At 53.5% G+C, this 24,834-nt stretch overlaps 2 protein-coding genes across 4 annotated transcripts; one reads left to right on the plus strand and one right to left on the minus strand.

Annotated features, from left to right (window-relative positions):
• The first annotated feature begins 2,007 nt into the window (after positions 1-2,007).
• On the plus strand, positions 2,008-18,175 carry ITPKC (inositol-trisphosphate 3-kinase C). The gene is made up of 7 exons (XM_044257338.1): positions 2,008-3,203; positions 6,974-7,073; positions 10,152-10,365; positions 10,939-11,143; positions 13,926-14,027; positions 14,635-14,706; positions 16,739-18,175. Exons 1-7 carry the CDS (start codon positions 2,124-2,126, stop codon positions 16,940-16,942), a joined length of 1,977 nt encoding a protein of 658 aa, XP_044113273.1. The 5' UTR covers positions 2,008-2,123; the 3' UTR covers positions 16,943-18,175.
• Positions 18,176-19,061: 886 nt separating this feature from the next.
• Positions 19,062-24,650, minus strand: C7H19orf54 (chromosome 7 C19orf54 homolog). Of its 3 annotated transcripts, XM_044257340.1 has the most exons (6): positions 23,646-24,650; positions 21,760-21,828; positions 21,206-21,330; positions 20,763-20,892; positions 20,600-20,670; positions 19,062-19,882 (listed from the first exon to the last, which is right to left on the minus strand). In XM_044257340.1, the coding sequence occupies exons 1-6, from the start codon at positions 23,957-23,959 to the stop codon at positions 19,545-19,547; spliced, it is 1,047 nt and encodes a 348-aa protein (XP_044113275.1). In that variant the 5' UTR covers positions 23,960-24,650; the 3' UTR covers positions 19,062-19,544. The 3 variants fall into 3 exon arrangements, with proteins under 3 accessions (XP_044113275.1, XP_044113276.1, XP_044113277.1); XM_044257341.1 differs by lacking the exons at positions 20,600-20,670; positions 20,763-20,892; XM_044257342.1 differs by lacking the exons at positions 19,062-19,882; positions 20,763-20,892 and having other exon boundaries at positions 20,606-20,681; positions 21,211-21,330.
• Positions 24,651-24,834: the final 184 nt, after the last annotated feature.

Consider the following 24,834-nt stretch of genomic DNA (forward strand, 5'->3'; position numbering starts at 1 on the left):
CACCCCCCCCATGACTCAATTTCAGGACAAAACACCCCCTGTCACCCTCCAGATGTAAGGGTCTGACTCAGGAGCCCGGTGACAGCAAACCCTTGGGGGCAAAAATATATAAAAAGCACCTATGTCAATAATTAACCCTATAGAACTGTGGCTGGTGCCAAGGCTTCCCCTTTATGAGGTCATATCAAAGGCTACAAGCAAATGCTAGAGGCGAGCAGATTTCTGAGCCTCAGTGTTCCATCTGTAAAATGGAGCTGTGTCATCTTGCTTAGTGTTAGAGAGAAAGAAGTGCAGTGAAATAGTGTCTGTAACGAGTTTCTCACAGGACCTGGTACAGAACAAGAGCTCTATACATGAGAGAAATTTCTTCTGGAATGGTCATTCTTTCCAAATTTCCTAGTAAGAACTTAGCATGTACTTTTCTAATGCACACAGCAAAGAAAATCCAGGCAAAAACATTTGCTCTCTTGGTGCTGGCTTCTGATGAGGGCCAAAATAAAAAAAATTAATAAATAACTATATTTAATAAGGTGATATGTGTTAAAGAGAAAAATAAATCAGGAAGGGGGGGCAAGGAGTAGAGAGATTTTGAGTTTTGAATGGTCAGGGCAGATTTTTGAATGGTCAGGGCAGACCTCACTGAGGAGATAACTGAGGCGGTAACATTTGAACAGAGACCTGAAAGAGGCAGGGAGGGAGCTATTGGAATATCAGAGGTAAAAACATTCCAGGCAGAGAGAACAACCAGTGCAAAGGCCCTGTGGTGGAAAATGTCTCAGAGAAATAGCAAAGAGGCCGATAGGCATAGTTAGTGAAGGGGAAAGAAGAGAGGAGGTCTGCAATGTAACTAGAGGCAGATCACTTAGGGGTTAGTGAGTCACAGAGAAGACTATGGCTTTTACTCTGTGGGTTGGGTACCATGGAGGGCTCTGAGTAGAGGAGGACATGATCCCATTTAGAGAAAAAACTCTGAACTTCTGGCCTTTTCTCTCACATCCCCAGCCTCAAAAGCAAGTTCTATCGCCCTATAGGGACCGTGGGCCTGAGTTCAAGTCTACACAACTTAGATTTATGATCTTGGACTCACTGCTTTGTCTTTCTGTGCCTTGTTTTCCTGTTTGTGCAAGAGAATGACGATGATCCCTATCCCACAAAAGTTGGGCATAAACTGTTAAGTACAGCAGCTGGCACAAAGCAAGTAAACAAATGTAAATGTTGTAAATTAATAAAACTCCCATAACTCTCCTGTGAGGAAATTATCCCCCACTATCTCCTTTTTGCAGAGATGAGAAAACAGAGGCTCAGAGGAGTCTGCAGGGAAAAAGCACCCCAGAAGTGACTGCTAAAGCCGAGATTTGAAGCCAGGCATCCTAGCTTCGGGTTAAGGTCCTGGCTTGCCCCTCATCTAACCTCACCTTTAGACAAATTCTTTCATGGCTCTGGGCCTCAATAACCCTGTTGGTAAAAATGCTTGGCTCTTGTGGCATCGAACACACGTTTTCTGAAACAATAAAATAATATTATGTATCCTCATTTTACAGATGAGAAAATTGAGCCTGGGGCGGGGGCAGGAGGGAAGGAAAGTAAGTCACACACTGCAGGTAACACTGCTAGTCAGTGGGGAGGCGGGTCTTGAACCCAGGTCCAAAGGTTTTCCAAGTCTTTGAAAGTCAGTCCGTGCCCCATCGGAAGAATGGGCTGCTGGACTCGTCATCGGGGATTACAGGGAGGCTAAACTGGTCACTCGAGGGTGTAGGAAGGTCGGATTAGTTGCGGGGGTCTAGGAAGCGGTTCCCACCGCCCCGCAGCCAGGACACCAGTGGCTCACACCCAACCTCGACCAGCTTCGAGCTCTTGGACAGGAACCTCTCCAACAGGACACCAACCTCCCCAACCTCCTGGCACCAGGCAAGGCACGTCCCCCTGGCGTCACGTCCGGGGCGGGGCCTCGGGGCTTTCCCGGTTGGGAGGGGGCAGAGTATCGGTTAACCCCTGCGCGGCCGGACGGGCAGGACTTCGCGAGCCGGAACCCGCGAGTCGGGGCTCCCCAGCCACACCCCTTGCGGGATTTAAAGGGGCAGGAGGGCCCGGGCCGGGTCGAAGCCCGAGTCTAGGGAGCGGGCATGAGGCGCTGCCCGTGCCGGGGGAGCCTGAGTGAGGCAGAGGCCGGGGCGCTGCCAGGAACCGCCCGCATGGGGCTGCAGGCGCCGCGAGGGGGGCGGCGGCGGCAGCCGGGACAGCAGCGACCTGGGCCCGGCGCGGGGGGCCCGGCAGGGCGGCCCGACGGGGGCGGGCCCCGGGTCCGGATCGAGGGGCCCAGCCTCCACACCGAGCCCGAGAGGGTCGGCCTCAGGCCTGAGCCGGGGACAGACGGACAGGTTGAGCCAGAAGCAGCTAGCCTGGGAGTGGAGACAGAGCGGCCCGGCCAAAAGACGGAGCCAGACGTGTCCAGCCTCCGGACGTATCCCGAAAGGAGCAGCCACTGGTCAGAGCTGGAGACAGCCGGTCCCTGGGCGGAAACTGGGACAGATGGCTTTTGGACTGGTCCACACAGGTCTGACCTCCAGTCTCAGCCAGAGAGGGTCAGCCTCTGGACGCAGATAGAGATACATGGGACACAGACCCAACCAGAGAGGGCCAAGACCTGGGCTGATAACGTCCAGACCCACAAGAACAGGTCCAGCCTCCGGACTCAACCAGAGGGGGGCCATCCCTCCACAGAATCGAGTGCTGATGTCTCCTGGAAAGAAGTGTACACTGATGGCTCCCAGATACAACAGGATACTAAAACAGCCTGGAAGCAGGTTGGCACTGAAGATTTCCCAACACAGCAAGATACTGTTGGCTCCTGGACACCGTCTGGCACTGATGATGCCCAGACGCAAGATATTCATGGACCCCAGACAGAATCTGGGACAGACTGTTTTTTGGGGGAGTCCAAGCAGGATGGCCCATTAGAGGAACCAGAACCTGGGGAGTTGGGGACTCACCTATACTCTCACCTGGAGTGTAGCTCCCTGACCCCTGTGCCCCGCCTCATCATCACTCCTGAAACACCTGAGCCTGAGGCTCAGCCAGTGGGACCCCCCTCCCGGGCTGAGGGGGGCAGTGGCGGCTTCTCCTCTGCCTCCTCTTTCGACGAGTCTGAGGATGATGTGGTGGCCGGGGGCGGAGGTACCAGCGACCCTGAGGACAGGTCTGGGGTGAGTGGGAACCATCCTGCCCTTGAACCACACCTCTCCAGACCCCTTATCCCATCCCCTTGCCTTTGCTTTGAGAAGTTTTCCAGTACCCACCAAAAATTTCATCTCCAGTTACCTGCCTCTTACCTCTGTCAGCCTCCTCCCTCTACCATTGGGGTTACCAACCCACTCCCAGCACACTCCTCATCCTTTCCTTTTCTCTTCCCCCCCACTGCCTCTGGTACTGGTGTCTAAAGTGGACAGCCGCTGGTTGACTTAGCGGTGCCCAGGAATTCCCGAAATTGTGTGTGATCGTGCGAGTCTGTGTGTGTACTCACATACTTCTGTATCGAGCGTGTATGACTTCTTCGGATTTTCTAGAAAGTATGTAACCTCAAAATCTGGAGTGCTCTAGTATAGAAGGACAGAAAAGGTGCACTTTTCCTCCCTCCGATTTTTTAGTCTAGAGCCTGTGACTGTCTTAAGGGGTCATGAACCTTCATCACCCTTTAGCCATTCATTTTTGTAGGGAGTGATCCCCCAGCTTTTATCAGATTCTCGAAGGGTTGTGTGAGCCCCAAATGCTAAGGACGCCCAGCTTAGCCAGGGAGCTTCTGGTCTCCCGGTTGCCCCCCAGCTCCCCATGGGGGGGCCCTGCAGACTCTTGTTTACATCCTCTGCCCTCATCCTCGGCTTGGGTGTGGTTCTTCCCTAGTGAATCAGAAGGGCTGGGCAGGGAAGGTTCAGGGAGGGTCAGCACCAAGACAGGTGTGAGAGCCTCAAGTGGGTGGGTCTGCTGGGTCCTCCCACTCTCCTGGGGCCTTTGGCTGGAGTCTGCCCTGAGGCCCCCTCTCCCCACAGGCATCCCTTAGGAACATGCTCACACATGTGGCCACAGGTAGAGACAGACCTGCCTCGACCTGCCTGCGCCCAGAGCAAAGGAGCTGACCCTATGGTCTTTCTGCCTTCGCTGTTCCCTCCACCTACTCTCTCACATTCTTGGCATCTCAGGATAGCTGATCTGGAAGACAATGGAAAAAAAATAGCAGCTAGCACTCATTTATGCGCAGCTCTGGACTAAGCTTGTTGCTCATATTAATTCATTGAATCCTAATGGCAGCCCTACCTATGAGGTAGAGACTGTTATTAATCCCATTTTATAGATAAGGAAACTGAGGACCAGACAGGTCATGACACTTGTCCAAGGTCACACACTTTGGAAGACACAGAGCTGGGATTCAAACCCTTGGAATACCAGGCACTTTCCTAGGTGTCATGTACGTGTTAACCCCAAGTCCTCAGAACAGCGCTCTGAGATTGGGATTATTATCGTGTCCACTTTATAGATGAGAAAACCGGTTTCGAAAGTTTGGCCCCTTGCTTAGGGTCGGTCAAGCCTGGTTGGAGTCAGGATTCTAACTCAGTTCTGGCTGAGTTTAAAACCCAGTTACTTCAACCTCTGGGACGTATGGGTCGATCTGTCCCTCACTTGCTTTCCTCCCAGACCTCCCTGTGTCCAGTTTTTCTTCATCCTTCCAGAATCTGCCTCCAAGACCCAGTTTTGGTCAACTTTTGAAACTTCCCTGCTTTCCATGCCTTCCATGGATCCCCAGGGCCTTCCAGATAGTGATCAGAAATTCAGTCCTCTGTTTAGAGCTTCCTGTCTCCAGGCTGCTTCCCGCGTTCAGCTTCCTTGCTTCCCTCCTGAACCCCTCCACTGCCGTGAAGCCCAAGGGCACACCATCCTGCCCTCCCCTCCTTGCTCTCACTGCCCAAAAAACAAACCCTGGCTTCCTTCTCATTTCATTTTGAAATCCCAGACAGACCCACCACCCTACGGAGTAGTCAGGGCTGGGATAGGGGAAGCCGATTGTTGTGGGAGACCATGGTGGGGGTGGGGGCGTGTGTGATTGGCCACACCTGGGGTATCAGAGAGGGCTTCCTGGAAGAGGGGGTGTGGAAGAGGAGACCATCGTGAAACCATCTGAGAAAACCTGGATTAACCATCAGGTCTAAGAAAGAGAAAAGATACTGAATCTGCTTATGATAAAAAAAAAAAAAAAAAGAAGGAAAAAAAAAAAGACCATAACAGCTAATGTTCTTTAGTCCAAGCGATGTTTTTGGAGCAGCTATTTGTGCTAGGCTGTGGCTGGGGACATAGGCATAACTATGAGAACCCCAATCCCTGCCTTCAGAGTTAATAGTCCAGCAGGGGTATAGCTTGTCAGCCCAGGGCGGTGGGTTCCGAGTTGGAACCCCAGCACTGTGCTGTGTGACTGAGGCAACTGATTTGATCTCTCTGGGCCTCTGTTTCCTCTGTAACAGAGACAACAATCCTCCTGGGGTTGGGTTTTTAGGATTAAGTAGGTTATGGCTCACCGAGTCTTTGTCATTGTGCCTGGAATGTTCCAGGTGCTTAGTAAACAGGAACCTTTATTAATCACCTCCTCTCCATGGCTGGCAGCTGGAGGGTGGAAGGAACAGCCATTCCTGAATCCTGCAGTCCCAACACCCTGCCTCTGCATGACCTTCCCACCATCAGTTAGATGTCTGCCAGGTGGCGGAGCTCTGAGGGGGTGGGAGAGAACATGGCTTTTACCCCAGGGTAGTGGGGGGATGGGCCACACAGCTTCCTTCTCTGGAAAGGACCCCTTGTCTTAACACCTGCCTTGAGGCCTGCCATGTGCTTGGAGCAAAGAGTGTGTCCGTGTGTGTTTGCATGCGTGCTCATGCATGTGAACCAGACACTGACCCCATCCCAAGAACCTCTTGGCTGAGTCAACCCAATACAACTAAATCTTTGTTTTCAGTTCGCTTTAATGGTTTTATGTTGCTTGTTCTCTCTCTTTCTTTGCTTCTGCTTATCTCTTTCTTTTTGATCATTGTTTTGTATCCATGTCTCCCTTTCTGTCTTTCTGTATTTTCTTTCTTTGTCTTTTGGCAGCCCTGTCTCTCTCTTAGTCAGGCTAGGCCGGGGTTTGCTGTAGTAACAAACAGCCCCCAAACTTAGTGATCTGGAACAACACGGGATTATTTTTTTCACACTGCACAGGGACCGTGAGCCACTGGTGGGTGAGGGAGCTCTGCTCCATGCTGTCTTCACTCAAGGCCAGGACTGAGGAAGCTTCTGTTTCTTTTTCCACACTCCCCACCCCGTTCTACAGCAGGGCAAAGGACATGGAGACTCATGTACTGGCTTTCATGCTTCTGCTCACATTTCATTGGCCAAAGCAAGTCAGAAACCCAAGGTCAGGTTGGCAGGGATGTCCCTGGAATGGGAGGGGTGGGGGTTGGAGCCATTTGGTAAGCTGTGCTCATGACTGTCCCAGTCTCCAGCTCCTGTGCCTCTCTGGCTCAGTCATTACCTTGTCACCTGTTTCTGTTTCTGTCTTTTCTCTGTGGTTCTGCCTTCACTCACCAACTCCTGCTTCTGTCATCTTCTCCAGAAGGTCTGACTTGGTTTCGGGATGGAAGGGAGGTTTCCAAGTGTTTGGTGTGTGTCTGTGGAGGGGAAGACTTGGGGACTGCTTGTTACTGCAGCGAGATCTGGCCTATTTCTACTCTTTGAGGACACAAGAAAATGGACAGACTCTTCCCCACCTTTGCTGAGGTCTTTGGAGGACCTCCAGGTGGCTGAAGTGGTGGGTGTTGCTCAGCCCTGTGACCTTGGGAGCAGCGATCCCAGGAAGCCCTCTGGCCCTGAAAGTCCACCTGGTTCCCCTCAGTGCAGCACCCTATCCCCTTCCCTCCCTGCCCTTGACACTCACCCTACCCTGCTCTGCCTCACACAGAACAAACCGTGGAAGAAGCTGAAGACAGTTCTGAAATACTCGCCCTTCATGGTCTCCTTCCGAAAACACTACCCTTGGGTCCAGCTGTCGGGACATGCTGGTGAGAGCAGGGGTGTGGGCGCTGGCAGGGGGCAGAGAAGCCTGGGCTGGGGGAAGAAAGCTCCAGAGCCGTTCTCCATAGCTCAGCTTGCCCCATCTGTCATGTGGGCTTGAGGACAGTCTCCCCATCACGAGGCTGGTATGGGACGTGCTTAGGCCTGGGTTGGGCCATCCGTACATCAGGACTGCAGGCTGTTCCCTTTTGTCTCAGTGCCTAGGGGGATGGGGAGCAAATCCTAACCCTGGGAGAAGAACGGTCCTGGGCTCAAAGCTTTATATATGGGAGATCCTGGGCCAGTTACGTTCCCTTACTAGGCCTTGGATTTCTCACCTGTGATATGGAGATCACCATACCTCCCTTGCCAGCTTAACAGAAGGTTAAAATCAAAATGTATATGCACGGGCCACCTGGTTGGCTCAGTCGGTAGAGCATGTGACTCTGAATCTCAGGGTTCTTTTTTTTTTTTTTTTAAATTTTATCCATTTTATTTGACAGAGAGATCACAAGTAGGCAGAGAGGCAGGCAGAGAGAGAGGGGGAAGCAGGCTCCCCGCTGAGCAGAGAGCCCGATGCGGGGCTCGATCCCAGGACCCTGAGATCATGACCCGAGCCGAAGGCAGCGGCTTAACCCACTGAGCCACCCAGGCGCCCCTGAATCTCAGGGTTCTGAGTTCAAGCTCCACATTAGGCATGGAGCCCGCATAAAATAAAAATAAAGTCAGATATTTAAGAAAATATTGATAAACCAAAAATTTTTTGAAGATTGAGACATGGGCCCTTATAAATGGAAATAATCCTTCCTTGTTCTCTCCTCATGGCCAGATAGAGTAGGCCCTCTGTAGACAGCAGGTCTGATGGTTTTCCCCAGGTCCTAGCATGATGTCTCTGATAGTAGCCCAATGCCCAGCAGAGAGCAGTTTCTGAAAAGAGCAAGATAATAAGTGTGTTAGGTTCTGTGGGCCAAATAGGCTTGGTCACAACAACTCAGTACTATTGTTATACAGCATGAACGCAGCCACAGATAATGCATAAACACGTGAGCGTGTCTGTGTTCCAATAAAACTTTATTTACAAAAAACAGTGGGGAGAACTAGACAAATGGGGTGGGTCCACCAGCAAAGGGAGACAAGAAGGGGACACATCTACCTGGTTCATCACTAGATCTGTCATTGAAAAGGCTGGCTCCCCCAGCCACAGGACCGCCATCTCTCTGCGTTCTCATTACTCTGGCTGAGTTAAAATACCAAAACAAAACAAAACAAAAGCCCCTCAGAAGTGAGTGCTTAAAAGAAGACTTAGTGGAATTAAAGGACCATTTTATTGCACTCCCAGCTTTGGGGTCAGGAGTCCAGACGGACCATGGCAGGGACGGCCTGTTGCTGCATCATGGTATCTGGGAACCCAGCTAGGACAACTCTTTCGAACACAACAGGGTGGAAACTTTATTTTAAAGATATTATTTACTTATTTGACAGGGAGAGATGTAGTGAGAGAGGGAACACAACCAGGGGGAGTAGGAGAGGGAGAAGCAGGGTTCCTGCTGAGCAGGGAGCCCCATGTGGGGCTAGATCCGAGGACCCTGGGATCATGACCTGAGCTGAGGGCAGACGCTTCATGACTGAGCCACCCAAAGCTGAAACTTTTGAGATGCATTCATGCCTGTGCCTTGCGATCAGTTGTCAGCGGGCTCTCAGCTGGGACCATCTCCGTGTGGCTTCTCTGTGTCGCTGCCTGGGCTTCCTCACAGTATGGTGGCCTCGGACTAGTCCACTTTCTTCCCCAGCTGCTCAGGATGGCAGAGGCAAGCGTCTCTGCCCACAGAGTGTAAATCACTTCTCCTCTTGCGACCTAGACTCTAAAGTCCCAAGGTCGTTCTGTCATCAGTCCACCCAGGTTCAAGAGGAGAAGAAGAATTAGATTCCACTTCTAGATGGGGAGTGGTGAAATTCTAGAAGAACCTGTGGGCCAGCAGCTATTGTTGCAGCCATCTTTGGAGAACATAGTCTGAAAATACACTTTGCCTCAGTAAGAATTCGTAGTTCTAATCTATACACAATGTGCAGGGGTCAGGAAATGCCAGATTTGTCAGTTAACTTTTTGAAGACTTTTTTTTTTTTTTTAGGTTTTATTTATTTATTTGTCAGAGAGAGAGAGAGCACAAGCAATGGGAATGGCAGGCAGAGGGAGAAGAGGCTCCCCGCTGAGCAAGGACCCTGATGGGGGACTTGATCTCAGGACCCTGAGATCATGACCAGAGCCGAAGGCAGATGCTTAACCAGCTGAGCCACCCAGCCGTCACTATAGCTAAATTGGCCCCAGGTGTTAGCACTGTGGGACTCCAGGCAGAAGCAAATGCAAATTTAAAAAAAATTTTTTTTGAAGATTTTATTTATTTGACACAGAGAGAGAGAAATCACAAGTAGGCAGAGAGGCAGGCAGAGAGAGAGAGAGGAGGAAGCAGGCTCCCCACTGAGCAGAGATCCCGATGCAGGACTCGATTGCAGGACCCTAAGATCATGACCTGAGCTGAAGGCAGAGGCTTAACCCACTGAGCCATCCAGGTGCCCCCAATTTTTTTTTTAAGATTTTATTTATTTATTGGAGAGAGAGATATAGTGAGAGAGCACAGGAGCAGGGAGGAGAGGGAGAAGCAGGCTTCTCAAAGAGCAAGGATCCTGGTAGAGGGCTCAATCCCAGGACCCTGAGATCATGACCCGAGCTGAAGGCAGATGCTCAACCGCCTGAGCCACCCAGGCGTCCCAAAGCAAATGCAGATCTTCTCTGGAGTATCATGCCCTCCACTCAGATCACACAAAAATTCCCACAGCCGATCACAAGCTCCTGATGTAAAATGACAAAACAAATGAGGACACAACGTGCTATGAACAGGACTCCGAACAAGGAGCAGCAGCAGGCCCTGCCCTTGCCACATCGAGGCCAAGACTGTGAGAGCTGCGGGGAGGAAGAGAAAGCCCTTCAGAAGGGTCAGGCAGAAGGAGGGAAGCCACTATCCAGTGCATCTGGGAGATGAGGAGATCCTCGGGTTGATCCAGCTTCTTGTCCACTGTGCTGCTCCTAGGGAACTTCCAGGCAGGAGAGGATGGTCGGATCCTCAAGCGTTTCTGTCAGTGTGAGCAGCGCAGCCTGGAACAGCTGATGAATGACCCCCTGCGGCCTTTCGTGCCCACCTACTATGGCGTGGTGCAGCGGGATGGCCAGGCCTTCAACCAGATGGAAGATCTCCTGGCGGATTTTGAGGGCCCCTCCATCATGGACTGCAAGATGGGCAGCCGGTAGGTTGAGGGGCAAGTGTGGGGCCGAGGTGAAGGGCCAGGGGATGCCCAACCAACTGAGCCACTCAGACATCCCCCACTTCCCTCTCTTAATTTTATCTTTTGATAAACAGAAACACTTTTAATCCAGGCCAGTTTGCCATTTTTCATTGTGATTAGGAGCTTTGTGTTTAAGAAATCTGCCTACTCCAAGATTGTGTGATCTCCTGCGTTTTCTTTTACAAGCTTTATTGTTTGAACTTTCACATCTAGCTTTGCAATCCATCTAGCATTAATCTTTATACATGGTGTGAGGTACGGATTGAAATCCCCCCATGTCAATATTGCGAAACTGTTGACCCAGCATTGTTTATTGAGAAGACCTCCTTTTCCCCACTGAATTGCTGGGCCTTCTTCATTGTAGTTCAGGTGAATGTACACATGTGCATCTGTTTTTAGGCTCTGTTTCTGTCCATTGATCCAGTTGTCTATTCTTGTGCCATGCTGTGGGTTTATTACTTGTCTTGATATCAGAGAGTATGTCCTGTGTTTTTGTTCCTCATAGTTTTCTTTGTCACGTCCTCTGTGTCCCAGGACCTACCTGGAGGAGGAGCTAGTGAAGGCCCGAGAAAGGCCCCGGCCCCGGAAGGACATGTATGAGAAGATGGTGGCTGTGGACCCCAGGGCCCCCACCCCTGAGGAACATGCCCAGGGTGCTGTCACCAAGCCCCGCTACATGCAGTGGAGGGAGACCGTGAGCTCGACCTCCACCCTGGGCTTCCGGATTGAGGGCATCAAGGTGAGGGCCAGGAGCTGCTTGCCTGTCACCAGAGGCCTGAGCGCTAGATCAGAGGCAGGGCCTCATGGGGAATATGGGTGTCAGGGAAAGCTGGGGAGAAGTAGGATGTGGAGAAAGAGTGGGAGACTGTGGAAGATGAGTAGACGGGCTCAGGGAGATCCTGCTTCTCTTTCACCCCTATCAGTGTCCAAGTTTTATTTACCTGTTTCCCTGAGCAGCTCCTGATTCCCTCTGCTCCCTTCCCTATGGCCCTGCCCTAGTCCACCCATCTTTCCCGCCTAGTCTCCCTAGTCTCCCTGGTCTCTCCTCACCCCAGCCTCCCTGGTCTCTCCCCTGATCCCCAGCCTCTCTGGTCTCCCCCACAACCCTACCACCAGCCTCCCTGGTCTTCTGCCAACCCCCAGCCTCCCTGGTCTCTCCTCACCCAGCCTCCCTGATCTCTCCTGCCCTAGGCTGCCTGGGCTCCTGGTTCCTTGTCTTAACCCCTCTGATCCACATCTAACATGGCCACTGAAAGGATCCTTACTCCCCTGTATGGGGAAAGATTTTCCGTTTTGCTTTCTCTCTTCCCTTCTTCCTCTCTCTTTTTGGTAAATTAAACCTAATTGTTTGAAGACAGATTCACACAGTTTAAAAATCTAAATAATATTAAAGGGTATGGAGGGGGAGGATCTCTTTCCTGACCCTGCTGCTCTCCTTCCCATTCTGCTCCTCCGCCCCTGCCTGCTCCTGGAGAACCACCTTCTGGTTTCTTCTGTTTCTTCCTGCAAATACAAACAAATGCAATTGCATATCCTGAATTTTCCTCCTTCCCCTCTTACATAAAAGGTAGCGTAGCCCTGGAGAATTTTCTGTATCATTCCATGGAAAGTCTGCCTGCCTGCCTTCCTTTCTTTTCCTTTCTCCCTTCCTGTCTTTCTCAGCTGTGTAATAGGTCTCTCTGGATGAGACATAGGCCCCTACGGATGGCCACCGGGGTTTCCACTTTTTTGCCATTATAAACAGTACTTCAGTGAATCACTTTATATGCAAGACACTTTGCAAGTGGGTGGGTTAAGCTGTAGATGAGAGTCCCAGAAACAGGGGCACGGTGTCGAAGATGAGGTGCATTGTGAATTTGGCTGGAAATTGTCAAACTCCTTTCACAGGAGTAAGACCATTTTGCACCCCACCAATGACACATGAGAGTACCTATTTCCCAACAACCTTGCCTGAGCCATCTTTCTGAGTTGTACATCTGATGCTCATTCTTCTATTCAGAATCCTTCCATGGCTCCCTAGTCCCCTTGAGAAAAGTTCCTGGGCCTAGAGGGCCCTCCAGGGTCTAGCCTCATCTCTCCCCAATCTTTTCCTTTTCATCTATCTTTAGGCCACACTGAAGCAGTTTGATTTGCTTTAAAAAGAGTCCTGCTCTTTCCTGCCACAAGACCTTTGCACATGCTCTTCCCGCATGTCCCCCTGATTGACTCCCAGTCATTTTTCTGTCTCATTTTATTTTTAATTTAATTTTAAAAATTCATTTGAGAGAGTGCACGGACACACATGGTGGGGAGGGGCAGAGGGAGAGGGAGAAGCAGATTCCCCTACTGAACAAGGAGCCTGATACGGGGCTTGATCCCAGGACCCAGAGATCATGACTTGAGCCAAAGGCAGATTCTTAACCATCTGAGCCACCCAGGCGCCCCTATTTTTTATTTTTATTTATTTATTTGACAGAGGGAAGCACAGTGAGAGAGGGAACACAAGCAGGGGGAGTGGGGGAGGGAGAAGCAGGCTTCCAGCTGGGCAGGGAGCCTGATATGGGGCTCAAGCCCAGGACCCTGGATCATGACCCGAGCCAAAGGCAGATGCTTAACGACTGAGCCATCTGGGTGCCCCTGTTTTTTATTTTTAAATATTTTATTTATTTATTTGAGAGAGAGAGATCATGAGCAAGGGAGAGGGGTAGAGGAAGAAGCAGACTCCCTGCTGAGCAGAGAGCCCAACATGGGGCTGGATCCTAGGACTCTGGGATCATGATCCAGCTGAAGGCAGACACTCAACAGACTGAGCCACATCCAGTCTTTTAAATTTCACTTCCTCCAGGAAGCCCACCCTGATTTCTATCGTGCCAGATCAGGGCCCTCTCTTTACTTCATTATTCTTATTTCCCTTTGTGATGATCTTATTCCATACCTGCCTCCTTCACCCAACTATGTGTCTGTCCTGTTACCTTCATGTTCTCAGCACCCACACGGCACCTGGCACAATGGGGCAGAATGACTCAGGTGGCTTCTCTGTGCCCCTCTCAGACATTAAAAAACAAAACAAAACAAAACACTAGTCTCATTTATGGAGTGCTTCTTTAACTGTGCGCCAGGCACTGTGCCATGCATCATACCCATCCAGTCTCCTCTAATCCTTATACCAGCTTTAGGTGGTAAATACCAACACAGTCCCCGTTTTCCAGATGTGGGAACTGAGGCTGAGGCCGGGGAATCAGCTTGTTTACAGGCCGCCAGCTTGGAAGTAGCAGAGGCACTGTTCAAAGCCAGACCCAGCCCTCTCCAAAGTCCACTTGGCTAGACTGGGTCAACCAGGGGTTCAGCGTTAAACTGGGAAGGACTGGTTGCTGTGGAGTGGGCCTTGGTGGAACTGGCCTGGTGAGCGAGCGGTCTCCTCCTCCCAAGCGGCCAGGAGCCCGGGGACAGGCAGGTGGTCCCGGGAGGTGCCTGAGGCGGCTTGGTGTCAGCCCATGAAGGAAAAGTTGCGACACTGTGCCTTCTTCACCCCTCGCCTGCAGAAGGCCAATGGGACCTGCAACACCAATTTCAAGAAGACCCAGGAGCTGGAACAGGTGACAAAGGTGTTGGAGGACTTCGTGGAGGGGAACCGTGGCATTCTGGTGAGTGGGACCCTCATGCCCCGAATTTTGCAGCCATCGTTGCTCCTAAGGCAGTGGTCTGCTCCAGGCCGGGGTTTTCCAACACTGGCCTGCCTTGCTTACCATCTGCGGTCGACTGGTGGCTTGGCCAGAGCTGGCTGGACCGGGAGGGCCCTGCTCATGTGTCTGGTGATGGGCTCACCATCTCGGCTCATGACTTGGCTGCTTGTCTTTCACGCTCCAGCAGGCGAGCCTGGGCACCTTCTCAGGGTGCAAGCAGGTAGCCCAGAGAACCAGCAAAAATGCAAGATGTCTCGATGCCTCAGAGTGGCTGCCATCATTTCTGCCCCGATTGACCGGCCAGAGCAAGTCCTCTGACCAAGCCCAGATTCAAGGGACTCAGACTCCACCCCTCGGTTGGAGGAGCTGCTGGGAATTGTGGGTGTTCATGTAGTCTCCCAGCCACGCTCCGCTCTGTGCCACCCAGGGGCAGCCAAGCCTCTGCCTGTCTCCCGTTTCCCCCGCACGGCTTCCCTGATCCCATTCTGGCCGGGTTCTCCCTGCTCCCTTGGGGCAGTAGGAAGGGGACCCAGAGTCCCTGTACTAACCAAGAAACTCTCTCACACAGAGAAAGTACGTGGTTCGCCTGGAAGAGCTCCGAGAGGCTCTGGAGAACTCCCCCTTCTTCAAGACCCATGAGGTGTGAGCCCCAGCTGCCGTGGGCGCGGAAGGCCCTGTGTTGGGGATGCGGTGGGGGGGCATCAGCCTCCGGGTGGCACCAAACAGAATCCCTGACAGAGTGACAGGGCAGAGCTATTAAGAGGAACCCCCACGTTTTGGGGTTTTCTCTTCAGGGTGGGCAACAGAGGGGATTTCAGGGAAATGGCATAGTTCGGAATGTGGGCTTGAGCCAGGTGGTCTGCAGTGAAGGCTGTTTGACTCTGGGCACGTGATTTACCTTCTAGGGCCTCAGCTTCCTCCTAACATGGGGGAAAACAATGTTTTTTGTTTTTTGTTGTTTTTTTTTTTTAATTTGAGAGAGAAGGAGCATGAGCAGGAGGGGAAGGGCAGAGGGAGAGAGAGAAACAGGTTCCCCACTGAGCAAGGAGCTCAAATGTGGGACTTGATCCCAGGACCCTGGGATCATGATCTGAGCCCAAGGCAGACACTTAACTGACCGAGCCACCTAGGTGCCCTAACTTATATAACTTATATAATATATATAATAACTTACATAATATATAATAATATATATAATTATATATATTATATATATAATAACATATAATATATAATAATTATAATCATAATTATTTCAATTATTGGTGTCTGCCTTCCTGTTTGGTGGCTCTCCCCCTTCCCTCTCCTGTGCAGCCTGGTCTCTTTGGAAACAATTTCTCTGGGCTGTCACAGGAAGTCTGGGAAGTCATGACCTTCCTGCATTTGCGTGTCCTCTCCCTCTTCTCTCCAAGCTCTTCTACCACCCCCGCTCAGGTCCTCCTCACTTCTTTTTCTTGGTATCCCCAACTTCCAATAGATCCCTGATCTAGGAGTTGGGCCTCCAGGTTCGAACCCCAGTCTGCACTCCTCAGCCTCCGGTGCTTGGGACCTGTCTCTGGACAGGCATGATGGGCTAACAGAGACCCTGCTTCCTGGGTGGGGTGAGGATATGGCCCATTAAGCATGGAAGCAGGACACATAGTCCACTCTCAATGTGTGCTCGCTATGACTGTCATGTTCATTATCATCAAATGTCACCCTCATCGTCCTCATCACTGCCTTGGGCTCTACGTGCAAGTCCCAACGAGGAGGCCCGGGGACCTCATCTCTTTTGTACTTGTGTTCAGTTTCACCCACTTTAAAAAATGAGTTGCCAGCATTTAAAACACAAGAATTGACACCCAAGTTGGGACTTCCAGTTTCTGCGGCCCATCGGGAGATGTGGCAACAACTGGGCTGCCCGCCATGTGCCAACGCCCAAACAGAGTAGGGCGGTGGCACCTGCCCAGTCACCTGGGTTCTCTGGGAGCGGTGCAGTTTGAAACCCGACTAGAAAAGGGGAGGGCCTTGTACACCTAGAGTCCCTTGAAGGCAATGGAAGTTGTTTCTAATTTTAACCACCACCACCCCGCCGCCCCCACGCCGGCAACTACCAAGGGCTGTGTGTCCAGCACTGCAAGGCACTTCGTGGGATGCTGCCATGACCTCAGCAGGTCGGGAGGTGGGGGGTGTTACCATCATCACCACTCTCCAGTGGAGGGAACATCACCACCAGCCGCAGTCTGAGGGGCCTGAGCTCTTCTTCCCTGGGGGAGGCATTATCCACTTCATAGTGCCAGCTGGGCTCCCTGGACCCATGCAGGGTCCTGCAGGTACCTGAGTTTGTAGCTCAGCGTGGGAAAGGCTCACGTTGCGGTCCCTCTGCTATACCGGCTGGTGTCCTAAGGGCCTTAAGTGGATGAATTCCCGCATGTGATGGGCACAGCAGCCTTTGAGGCAAATGTACTATGATCCCATTATTCCCACTTTGCATATGAGCAAGTAAAGGCAGGCAGAGATTAAGGTCGCCTGCCCAAGGCCACCTAGCCAGTAAGCGGCAGAGGCGGGATCTGAACCCGGATAGCCCAGCCCCGGAGCTCATGCTGTCAAGCACCCTGCCCAGCTGCCTTTTGGGAAGGGGGCGTGAGCCGGTGCCTGCTCCTCCCTCTAACCTCTGACCTCTTTCCCTGCAGGTGGTGGGCAGCTCCCTCCTCTTTGTGCATGACCACACTGGCCTGGCCAGGGTCTGGATGATTGACTTCGGCAAAACGGTGGCCCTGCCTGACCACCAGACGCTCAGCCACCGACTGCCCTGGGCTGAGGGCAACCGCGAGGATGGGTACCTCTGGGGTCTGGACAACTTGATCCGCCTCCTTCGGGGGCTGGCCCAGGGTTGACCCACCTGCCCGCTGCCAGGTTTATTTTATTGGCTGGTGGTGCCCCAAGATTGGCCATGGGGGCACTGACCGCGGGGATGGGAGAGGTGGCATTGGACACCGCACAAGACCGGATGTAAGGTCTGAAGGGCCTTGCAGACCATGTAGTGCCCGGCCCTTCCCATGATTCGGAGGTTTTAAAGACTGGAGCAGGGGTGTGATGTGGCTGCATCCCACAGTGAATCAGAACCAGACTGGGTCCTCCGCCCAGCCCAGAAAGTTTCTGAGGGGCTGCTAGGGACCATAACTGAACCGCAAGCCCTGACAGAACACAGATCAGATGCCACTGGCCACAGGCGTGACATGGTGCCTGTCACCATAGGAATGAGTATAATCACTGCCTCCTTGTCGGCCCCCTCCTGACTGCAGGCTGGCTCCCAGTTGGTTTTATTGCTGGTACGCTGGAGAACCAGCCTTCACCTGCAAATAAAGGCAGGAGCCACCTGTCTGCCTAGGAGAGTTCCGGCCCCATCTGCTTGTCCCTGGGAGCCACTCCAGCACCCAAGACCCTGGGGAGGGTGTGACACCACATGGGGCTGATCTGAACGCTCTGCTGTCTGGTGGGACCCAGTTCACCCTGTCCTGCCCTCTCCTGGCCCCATGGGGATCCTCCCCGCTCCAGAAAGAACTCTGCCAACCCCCTGCAGACTGAGACCATAGCCACTTCCCGGGCCTCCACTGTGACTAGCACCACCTTGTTCCTTGGGCACCGGCCTCCACCTGAGGACTTCCTCCTCCCACCCCATACCCTTTTTCCCTTGCTCCTAGCTGGCCTGTGGCAGGAAGGGCTTTCAGCCATGGAAAAGCAGATTTGGGAAGTGGAGCTGCCTTCCTCCAGGGGTGCAGGGTAGGTCGGGCCACTGGCTGTGGCCTGGAGTGTGCCACTAGGTCCATCCCACCGACCTGGCAGCACCAAGCCTGGGTGACGCCCATCCCATCCCCCCTCCTCATGCACCTGTACCTTTGGCTTCCTGGCCTCTGAGGCAGGGAACCAGGCACCTCCCTCTTCCCTAAGCTGAAGCTCAAATGTGTCTTCCAGGCCTGAGGAGATGTGCTTCTTTTCTACTGACCGTCTTTATACTTATTTATACGGGAGGTAGTCGTTAGCTGGGGCAGCGATGGGGAACAGGAGGCAAAATCGCTTTGTGTACTTTCCCCTCCTGGATGACGCCCCAATAAATCACACAGAGTCAGCTTTGTGGATTTTCTTCTTTTGCCTCTGGGGTGTGTGGGCTCCAGGCTCTGGGTTTCACTGTCGGTGCTGGGTGGGGTCATGGGATCATGGGCCCTTTGGGATCATTCAGTCTGAGTTCACCCGGCCACTGCTCTTCTAACCTCTCTGTGTTGGACAATGTGGGGAACAGACTCATGAGTGGGACAGCTCCCGGCTGTGCCCTCAGGGCCTCCCAGGACAGCATACTGGACAATGCCAACTGTGGGGTCCAAGGCGTGAGGGCAGGGGTGCCCTCTTCAGGGAAGAAACACCGCAATGGACAGCATCTCTAAACAAGACCCTTTGCCCGGCACTGAGTAGGGACCAAGACAGACCTGCTCCTCCCCTTTCAGAGTGGGAGCGACAGGTCTTTGTTCAATCAGGAACCTCTTTCTCCACCCACATCTGTACAATGACTAACTGCTGGGTTTGCATCCTGGCCCTGCCACTTGTCAGTTGTGACCTCAGGCCAGACCTCACACACTTCTCTGGGCCTCAGTCTCTCTACCTGTAAAATGGAGGAAGAACTAGTCCCTTCCTTACATGGAGAATCTGATGAGTTAAAATGGGCAAAGGGGTTGGCACATGTTAGCACTTTCTGTGTGTTTCTAAGTCAAAAGGCAAGGTGGGAGAGGAGCCGTGCCTGAAGCTAGGGAGTCTTCCCAAGGAAGATGAACCAAAATAGAGAATTAAGAGGAAGATGAGCCAAAATAGAGAATTAAGGAGTTATCCTTAGCAGAGGATTGGGTGCAGGAGAGTAGACACTCTGGGGACCTGGAAGACCAGTGTGGCTAGATGAGCTGGGGCTGGGAGAGTTTAATCCCTGTCCTGTGAGCAACAAGGAGCTGCTGGAAGCTTCTCCCGAGGTAGGTGGTAAGACCTGGTTTATATTTTTAAAGACAAGGCATCGTAGGCTCTACGGGAACAGACGCAGGGGGGCGGCAAGTGGTGCGGTGAGAAGGCTCCTGCAGGTGTCCAGAGAGAGGAGGCTGGTCACCAGAGAGAAATGTCTGGATGCAACATCGGGGTGGGGCAGACAGGGAGGACCTGCAGGCCAGCTCTGGTGAGTCTCTTTCCTGGAGAGGGAGCTTGTTTGACTGGCTCCTGGCTTGGATCCCAGCCATGCATCAGAAGCCCAATACTGCAGGGTGGGCGTGGGAGAAGGGGACTGGGACCAGACAGACTGGGGTGGCAGGGGCCTCTGCATGGAGGGTCTCTGGCTGGAGGTCCTGGGGAACACGGCCTACATCTGCAAGCTCTTGCAAAGGGAGAAACCGGGGCACTCTTCTCATGGTGACAAGGCCAAGCTGTGGCCAGGACCCTGTCAGCCTGGCTCAGGGCTGCAGCAGGCTAGTGGCTGGAGTCCCGTGGTCTGAGCAGCAGGGCCTGGCCACAGAGGCCGGCCCGCACCCCGCCAGCAGGTACCACGTACGCCCGGCCGTCGGCGGCCCTTGAGGGTGAGAAGTCCGTCAGCTGGAGGTTGCTGTCCCGGACCTGGTCATAGTCCCATAGCTGGTAATGCCAACTCTTGCCCTGCTTGGAGAGAAGGTAGACGGCTCCTGCAGAGCCTTCCTCTGGCAGGGCTGGTGGCTGGTGGGGCGTGGTGGGCACCGGGTGAAACAGACCTGGCAGCTCAGGGTCCTCAGAATAGCCGAGGCGCGGCACAGCCCGCACACCCAGCAGGACCCCTGGGAAGAGAGGGGAAGCTGTGAGCGGGAGGGCGCGCTGACTCCATGCGGGGGCTCACTGAGCTCCCCCCACTGTCCTTCATGGAAGGTGTGGGTGCTGCTTAGTGGCTGGCGGGGCCACGGGCACACAGCTGGGCTGGGACTGGACCCACGGTGTCTGGTCCCAGACCAGTAGCACAGGGAGGGGAAGGGGCGTTCAACAGAATGGGCATCGTCACCCAGTGGTTTCCTGCTGTCTAGTAAAGGAAGACTCAGAGGAGCCGAGGCCACGGACCCGGGCATGGGGCAGCCTCCCAGGCCACCCAACATGCAGGCGGCAGGGTGGGGTGGGGGTATGAGGATGTTGAGGCCGATCGAGGCCGACGCTGACTGACACATGCAGTGTGCCTGCCCCATTCAGACCTTTATATGCTTTGCTACTGTCACCCCGATTTTCAGATGGAGGAAGGAAAGCCCAGAGTCACAGAGCCAGGAGGTGGCTAGACCTGCTATGGAGCCCAAATCCCAAAGTCTGCGCTCTGAGCTTCCGTTTGTGATTAGCAGATACTGGGGCACCTGCTGCCTGCCAGGTCCCTAACTAAGTATCCTGTGGGGATGGGGACAGGCCAGCCCTGGTCCCTGCCCTGAGCACAGGAGACATGCCATTGTCAGGCTGAGAGTGTGGGGTGCTGGGGACAAACAGGGGGAGCACACAGGAGTATGGGAGGGGAGACCCACCTGTGCTCACTGCCCAATGGGCCTTGTGGCCCTTCCTATGACACGGTTCGTGGTTGAAATCCTCATCGTAGCTGGTGCAGAGGGTTAAGGCCAAAGCTGCAGTGTGGCCCTGGGACCCACCCTTCTCCCTCCCCACCCAGCTCCCTTCAGGGCCCTGGGATACGGGATGAGCAGGGGATGTCCAGAGACAAGGTGCCACAGGACGCGGGCTCTGTTGGGACCGCCCAGGCCACCATGGAGCTGCTCCACCTGGCAGCCCAGTGTCTCCTGGGCCAGCTTGCCCATGTCGGCCACTACAGGGGTGACAGAGACAGAAGGATTGCTGTGTGCCTGGCTGCAAGCCAGGGGATAACTGGGGATCAGCACCTCGAATGAGTACTGCAACCGCCACCTCTCTGGATAAATGCAGGAAATGAGGCACAGAGAGGGTAAGCTGCTTGTCCACAGTCACCCAGCAGGAGGGGGCAGAGCTGGGCTGGGAATGAAGACAACCTGCCTCCAGAGTCCACCTCCTAATATTCTACTGGGTGAGGGAGAAGGGCCAGAGGATTGGAACAGGGTCCTCTCGCAGGACTGGTTTAAGACCCTCCCATGCCCCCAACTCACCAGAGAACATCTCTCCCTGGGCCGTGTAGCCTCTCTCCATGGCCATCTCCACAAGTCTCTCCAGGGGGATGCCGCTGGGTGGTGCCAGGAGTGTGCCTGCCATCCACAAGGCCACCAGCCCGCACCTGGGGAGAGACAAGCCCGGTCCCTCCACCCCTATGTCATGTCTTTACCAAGCCCCTTCTGCCCCCAGAAGCTGGAATGTAAGGAACTGGTGTGCCGTGCTGGTGCTGGGGGAGTTTCCCTTTTCCCAGGCCTGCTGGGCTGCAGGGAGGGCAGGAAGGTGGGGAGAGAGGTCACCTGGGCTTCCAGGAGGAGGTGCCAAGTAGAGTCCGAGATAAAGACTATTCACTTACTCGCTTGTCCTTGCCCGTTCATTCCAACAGTTCACTGTGCATGCACCCAGAGCCCCACCCTCTAGCCCCCGTTTCCCTCCCCTCCACCTCCTTCCAAGATGCCTGGGACAAACCCATGCCTCCCTCCCTACAGAGTGGCCCTCAGGAAGCACACAGCAAAGGAAGAGTGGGGTGGGAGTCCCAGATCAGGGCACGTACTGAGGGCCTTCCTGGATGAGGGATGGCACGTCTGCACAGAAGAGGATCCATTGTAAGTCATTTCTGAAACTGAATCAGAGCATGCTCAGGTCACATGGGAAAGAGCTCAGCTCCTAGATCTATCCCCCCAGTCCCCCCACCTCCTGGCCTCGAGGTGCGATTGGAAGTGGAGTGTTGAGGAATGGGGAGAGGAACCCAGGTCTGGCTATCCTGAGGCCGGAGGGCAGCTCGAGGCTCTGATGCTGACTTCCCTCTCCCCTGATGAGCCACTTGTCCCTTCCCAAGCCTCCGCGTCCTCATCTGCTCAGTGGGAATCCTCCTTCTACCTGCTGCTCCCTGCTCCTTCTCTCGGTTGTTGTAGGGACAAAGAACAGATGTACAAAATCTTTGCAACTTGGAGCTAGGAAAATGGACTTATTAGAAAAAATTTCTTGAAGACGGGTGACTGTTTACCCAAACCCTTCCTGTGATTTTTTTTTCCTCCTTCTTAAGCCTGTTCAATAGGGATGAAAATCCCTTAACCCAGCCTAGAGGAGAACCACGTAAGACCACACTCCAGGCCTAAGAGAGCAGCCGGATAATGAGCGTTTGCAGGCCTGCCCAGCCCCACCCTTGGGGAAGTCATGTATAAGATTTTTTTTTTTTTTTAAAGATTTTATTTATTTATTTGACAGAGAGAAATCACAAGTAGATGGAGAGGCAGGCAGAGAGAGAGAGGAGGTGAGCAGAGAGCCCAATGTGGGACTCGATCCCAGGACCCTGAGATCATGACCCGAGCCGAAGGCAGCGGCTTAACCCACTGAGCCACCCAGGCGCCCCCATGTATAAGATTTTGATCCAATGCAGCCCCAGGGCTCAGGAGAGGCTGGGCAACATGCTTATCCAGTATTTCTGTTCCAAGGCCAGTGAAAGAGCAAGGCTGGTGGGGGTGGGGTAACCCCAAAGCTCCCGGGTCCAGTTTGGAGCACTGTCCTGATGGAAGATGGCACAGTGGTTAAAGGCACCGAGGCCTGCTGCCAGAGTGCAGATTGGGTCCTTCTAAGTGCTGCGGTGAAGTAACCACCTTCATAAGTCTCAGTTTACTCACCGGGAACATGACATAACCATAGTTCCTATCTTACAGAATCACTAACCCAATGAAATAAATGCCTAAACACACTGATAATAGTACCCAACAAACATCCTAACCAAACGGATTATAAACTTGTCCAGAGACCTGGAAGTTTCTTCCATGAGTCTGGGCAACTCACTCCTTGTTACACCAGGTCACCACAGCTCCAGGCCAGATCTAGCCCTCTCCCACCTGGATATCTGGGGGCTCCAGCTTCCTCCTGGACCCCTTGACTGTCTCACCACCTCCAGTCCCCACAGATAGCCTCCCTCTCTGTGCAAAGCCCTTCCGCAGCTCCCGCTGCCCTCAGGATCGTCTGCCTCCCTCCACGCGGTGCCCCTGCCCTGTGTGTTCTGGCTCCTGTCCACCTATGGAACTCCACATTTACCACCTCCCCCATCCAGTTGAAGAAATATTTGCAGATCCTGGAAAAGAACAGCTCTTCATTTCAGCCTGCGCCTGTGCACAGACTGTTAATTCTCCTCATCACAGCCGGGACAGCTCTCAATCCCCACTAACCCCCAGGTCTGGCCAGGATTGCCCCCAGGACTCCCTTACTACAGCTCTCACCACTTTGGGCTATCATTGGTGAGGGAGGGAACTGTCCCTGCCCCTGTACTAGGTGCCTGTGGGGGCAAGATTTCTCCTCTTTGCAGAAGGCGTGCCCTGCATGGGTCTAAGTAGGGAGCTGAGGTTTTTGACCTTGAGGAAATAGGAAACCCCAAGAGAAGACAGCTGAAATGACCCGGGGACAGGTGGTTCGGCGACATCCTACCGGTCCTGGTGCAGCTTCAGGAGCCTCTTCACGTCATCTCTGCTCTTGGGGACTGGGCCGGCCTTGTCTAAGGCCTCCTTCAGGAGCTGGCTCTTCTCTAGGCCAAAGACGTGAGGGGGAGCCAGCCCCCTGACAGGGGGTGGAGGTGGCGGTGGCGGTGGCGGTGGGGGGATAAGGGCCTGGAGACTTGAGGGAGGTGGAAAAGCTAAATTGGGGACATTTGGGGGGAAAGGAAGTGGAGTGATGGGGGTTTGGGGAACAAGGGTTTGTGGAGGGGCTGGGGGGTCTACGGGGGGAGAGCATCGAGAGATCATTTTGGGGTCTATGACATGCAAGTGCTGGAAGATCAAGAATCGGGGCCAGATGGATACTCTAAAAATGAGTTAGTTGCAGGCATGGACGTTCTGAAAGTTTTAGCGTGGAGTTCCAGAACTTGGGTGAAGAGTGGGCCTGAAAGGACCAGGACGGACACTTGGAACGATGGAAGCAGGGGTTAACAGGGCGGATCCCTTATCCGGAACTAGATTTGTGGTTTGGGGCTGGGTTGCAAGGCTCCGAGAGGAATTTAATTAAGAATTACAGTATTATCCCAGGCGAGTTTAACTCGGGGAATCAACGCTTGCCTCTAGGGTGGGGCACCTAAACTGCGGGAATTTGGAGCCCAGGGCTAAAGACCAGAGAATTCAGGCTCTGTAACCCCTCACATCCCAGGCCCGAGTTCGGAACATTGGAGCTGACCTTGATAAAACAGAGGTCAAGACATCAAAAGGACACCTGGCAGGGAAGATGGCTTAGTCGTGGAGAAGGTCCTGGAATCAGAGCGCGAAAGGAAAAGCTCTCTGGGTTGGGAAAAGCTCAGAGATCAGAGAACGCTAAGAACCGCGATACCGCCGGAAAAAGTGACAGAAACAGAAAGTAAATGCGCCTCCCCTTCCAGCAAAATGGCAGCCGCAGCACACATTATCCCTTATCACGTTGCGGGACTCGCGACTCGTGCCCACCCCCACAGAGCCACGTAACGAGAGAAGGCTGAGCGTGGGAGGGGTTGTTGGAGAGACTTTCAAAGGACCGCCCCCGGAAGCTGCCCAAGGGCGAGCGGCTTCCCCATTGGTCAGAAGCACGTGAGGGGTGGGCCTTCGCTGATTGGTCCCTAGACCCTCAGGACGGGTCGGGCGGGGCTTTTCTGCCG

This window comes from Neovison vison, chromosome 7 (assembly GCF_020171115.1).
Source record: "Neovison vison isolate M4711 chromosome 7, ASM_NN_V1, whole genome shotgun sequence".
Lineage (NCBI taxonomy): Eukaryota > Metazoa > Chordata > Mammalia > Carnivora > Mustelidae > Neogale > Neogale vison.